General features: G+C 59.3%; 2 protein-coding genes across 2 annotated transcripts; both read left to right on the top strand.

The window, feature by feature from the left end:
* Positions 1–206: 206 nt before the first annotated feature.
* ACA1_356540 (protein serine/threonine kinase) lies at positions 207–554 on the top strand (the record flags this gene model as incomplete). The annotated part of the gene is made up of 2 exons (XM_004353966.1): positions 207–287; positions 390–554. The coding sequence occupies 2 exons, from the start codon at positions 207–209 to the stop codon at positions 552–554; spliced, it is 246 nt and encodes an 81-aa protein (XP_004354018.1).
* A 277-nt stretch (positions 555–831) lies between these two features.
* On the top strand, positions 832–3,464 carry ACA1_356530 (uncharacterized protein; the record flags this gene model as incomplete). The annotated part of the gene is made up of 9 exons (XM_004353965.1): positions 832–925; positions 1,038–1,974; positions 2,051–2,102; positions 2,176–2,280; positions 2,359–2,423; positions 2,502–2,562; positions 2,648–2,731; positions 2,824–2,889; positions 3,042–3,464. The coding sequence occupies 9 exons, from the start codon at positions 832–834 to the stop codon at positions 3,462–3,464; spliced, it is 1,887 nt and encodes a 628-aa protein (XP_004354017.1).
* Between the last annotated feature and the right edge of the window lie 113 nt (positions 3,465–3,577).

Here is a 3,577-nt window from a genome sequence, read left to right as displayed (position 1 = left end):
GGCCGAGAACGTTCTGGTGACGGAGGACGGCGTGTGCAAGCTCTGCGACTTTGGCAGTGCCACTACTGTGGTCATGGCCCCAACGAATCAGCGCGAAATAGCGTGGGTCGAGGACAACATCAATCGATACGCAACGGCACTCTATAGGCACGCATCGCTTTCACTCGTCTCAATCTTTAGTGCAATGCACAAGGTTTTGTGTTAACATGAAGGGGTTCTCCTACAGAGCACCAGAGATGTTGGACCTGTTCCAGGGCAAGGTGATCAGCGAAAAGGCGGACATATGGGTACCTCCTCGGCAACAGCACATGCACGCAGCGTGCAAGAGAAGACTAATACGTTTGTGATATTGGTGTTGGTGTTGATGTTTTTTTTGCGTTCCGTGCTAGGCGCTGGGCTGTTTCCTCTATCGATTGGCGTTCCTCAAGTCGCCCTTTGAAGAAAACGGCTCGCTGCAGATTTTGAATGTTAACTACACCATCCCGGAGGACTCGCCCTACACCAACACGCTGCACTCGCTCATCAGTACCGCTCTCGCCACCCCCACATATTGACCGGTGCACCGCACCCGCTTTTGCTTGCACCGTATTCACGTGCGTGCTCCCAATTGTCAGAGTTCATGCTGAACCCCGACCGGACCTGCGGCCTGATATTTTTGCAGTGCTCACGCTTGTGAGCAAGCTCAGGGGAGTCGACAGTCCCATCGAGGTAGTTGTCCTCCCCCTTTGTCTTTTCCCTCGTTCCTGCCCAGTTTCACCAACGCCCTAAACGACGATTTCGCAGCGCACGGTGTATGATCGTGCGGCCGCTCGTCCTACTCTGCGTGAAGCCATGCGCTCGACAGGCCAAGTGTCCGTTTCAGATGACGAGCAGGAAACGGAAGTCTTCCCTGCCGAGCAGCCCACTGCGAACGTCAACGGAACTGGTAAGTGGCGTCAATCGCCTGTCACGCTTATGCGCTGTGTCGCGCGTGTTGCGTTGGATACTTATTTTTGTGCGTGCGTGTGTGTGCGTGCGTGCGTTCAACGCTGTAACAGAAAGGAAAGACCAGCAGACCGACAGCAACCGACGAAAGCTGCAGTCGACGAAGAACAACCTCTTCAAATCCACACCCTCGATCCCTGGCGTGAAGAACATCCGGAAGAAGATCAAGAAGGGCAAGAAGGAGAAGAAGAGCAAGAGGGAGAGCGGCAACGACAACGCCGGAGACTCGGACTCGGGCTCGTCCTCGACGTCCCTACCCCCGTCGCCCCATGTGACGACCGCACCACCCACCCCCGTCGGCCGCGACCGCAACACAGCGCTGCCGGCCAACTTCGACAAGGTCAACGCCACGCTGTTTGGGATGCTCGACTGGGTGCCCAATGGCCAGGATCAGCCGCAACTGCAACAGCAGCCGCAGCAGACAAGGGCGGTCACGCCGCGCGATGGTCGCGGTGGCGGTGGTGGTGGATCGGCGATAGGAATGGTGGGCGCCAGTGCGACCACGCCCCGCGGCAGCGCAAAGGACTCGCCGAGGAAGGAAGACAAGAAGAGCAAAGCCAAGACGAAGAAGGGCAAGAGCAAGAAGAAGAGCGACAAGGGAGACAGCACCGACGCGCCGGGAAGCAGCAAGCGAAAAGAAAAGAAGGAAAAGAAGGAGAAGAAGAGGAAAGAGAAGTCGTCGTCAGTGGAGGAAGAGAAGAAGGAAAAGCGAGAGAAGCTCAAGGCATCCCGGGGCAAGACGCCCAGGGGCGAAGCCAAGCCGGCGGAGACGGCGCCGCCGCCGCATGGCAGCAGCGAGCCCGCTGTCGTCTTTGCCGTTCCCGCTGCCATCCCTCCGGCGGTCTCCCGAGCCAACCTCTCGCGATCGGTAGACGTCATGGGCGGACCGGCCGCAGCAGCAGCAGCGAAGGAGCCTGCCGTCAAAGGCGCACGATTCGCCGACAACAGCCCTGGCCTACTCGCGGCGCCTTCTCCAGCGCGAAGCCGAGGGTGCGCACCACCACCTCTACTCCCCTAATGCCAGGTGTCACTTCGACTCATGTGTGTGGCTGCTTGCTGCGTGTAGGCACTCTCGCGCGCAGAGCGTCGATGTCAAATCGCGTCACGCCATGACCAAGGTTGCGCGGCGCCCTTCACCACCTCAACGTGCCCTCGCTTTGCACTCACGCACGTACGCACACCGCATTGCAGGTCACGGGCGAGCGACGGGGATCTGCCACGGACCAATCTCAGGGGGAAAGGCAATGGGCACTATCCAATACGGGGACTCCTGCCATCGTCACTCCCGCTTCTCAGGTTTTCAAACCGTCCCTACTGTCTGGGCCAGCCATCTACATTAGTCAACTCATACACAATCTCCGCTCCGTGTGGCAGGCGCAGCAGCAGGCGGAGGCTATGTTCTTCCAGGGGCAGGCGCAGAATTTCTTTGCCGCTCAGCAGTTCCAGGCTCATCAGGCTCAGGCCATGGCCTTTGCCCAGCAGCAGGCGCAAGCCTCGAATCCCTTTGCTCCGGCTAGGTCTGCACACCAGCAGCCCTCGCCGAGGTTCATGGAGCAGCCTGACCACGTTGCCGCGCAGGTGCGTAGTTGAACGCACGTGCTTCGACCATTTTGCTTCCATTGCCACCGCTCACGCGTGGCGTCGTCGCACTCGACCATCCCAGGCAGCAGCATTCTTTGCCGATGACCAATCATCGCCCTTCTTCGATCCCTTCTCCGCCGCCGCACCCGCCCAGCAGCCATCACCGGTGCGCAGCCTTCACTCGTTAACTACGTCCGAGCCACGTCAAACCCCAGCTGCATTCTCATTCCCATTTCTTGTTGTCGGTGGGGATTGCAGCGCGTCTTTGATCAGGCACCACAGCCGCAGCCGAGCATGGCCGCTTCCTTTCTCCCCTCGCCACAGGTACCACGTCACGTCAACACAAGAACTCTAGACTCAGTTCTGCGTGGTGCTGACTCCTTGTTCTTGTGTGTATGTGTGCGTGCGTGTGCGTGTGCGTGTGTGCGTGTGTGCGTGTGCGCGTGTGCGCGTGAACAACACTCTCGTGACTGCAGCAACTGTACGATGCTCAGCTGCAACAGCAACAGCAGCTCCAACAGCTCTACGAACAACAACAGCAGATGCAGTCGCAAACTCTCCCCTCGGCTCAGCAGCAGCAGCAACAACAACAACAACACGTCGGCGTGCCCGCGCCGACCTCGGGTCCGGACATCGGCCGTGTGTTGGCTGAGGCCACCAAGGCCACGTCTCCGCTGCCGGACCGATCGGCCCTGAAGACGCTGGTCGAGGAGTCCTGGAGGCAGCAGAGCAGCTCCGCCATCTTCGACAACATCGCCCAGCTGCCCGTCAATAACCCCATCGTGTGCCTCAACCTGCTCTCTTCCGTCCACCACCTGCTTCTGCACGGTCACCCATCGGTACGCACCGCACGCACGCACACGCCTGCACGCAACATAACTCGTCGATTGATTCGCTGAAAAACTTTGCGTCTTGGCACGGCCGGTGAGTGCAGGTGATTCGAGAAGGATGCACCAAGGGGTTCATGATCCTCAACAACATCAACGTGTCGTGGCGCAGCCAGCAGCGGACA

Source organism: Acanthamoeba castellanii (assembly GCF_000313135.1).
Source record: "Acanthamoeba castellanii str. Neff unplaced genomic scaffold scf7180000084731, whole genome shotgun sequence".
Classification (NCBI taxonomy): domain Eukaryota; phylum Discosea; order Longamoebia; family Acanthamoebidae; genus Acanthamoeba; species Acanthamoeba castellanii.
This window is presented reverse-complemented; position numbering and strand designations above follow the sequence as displayed.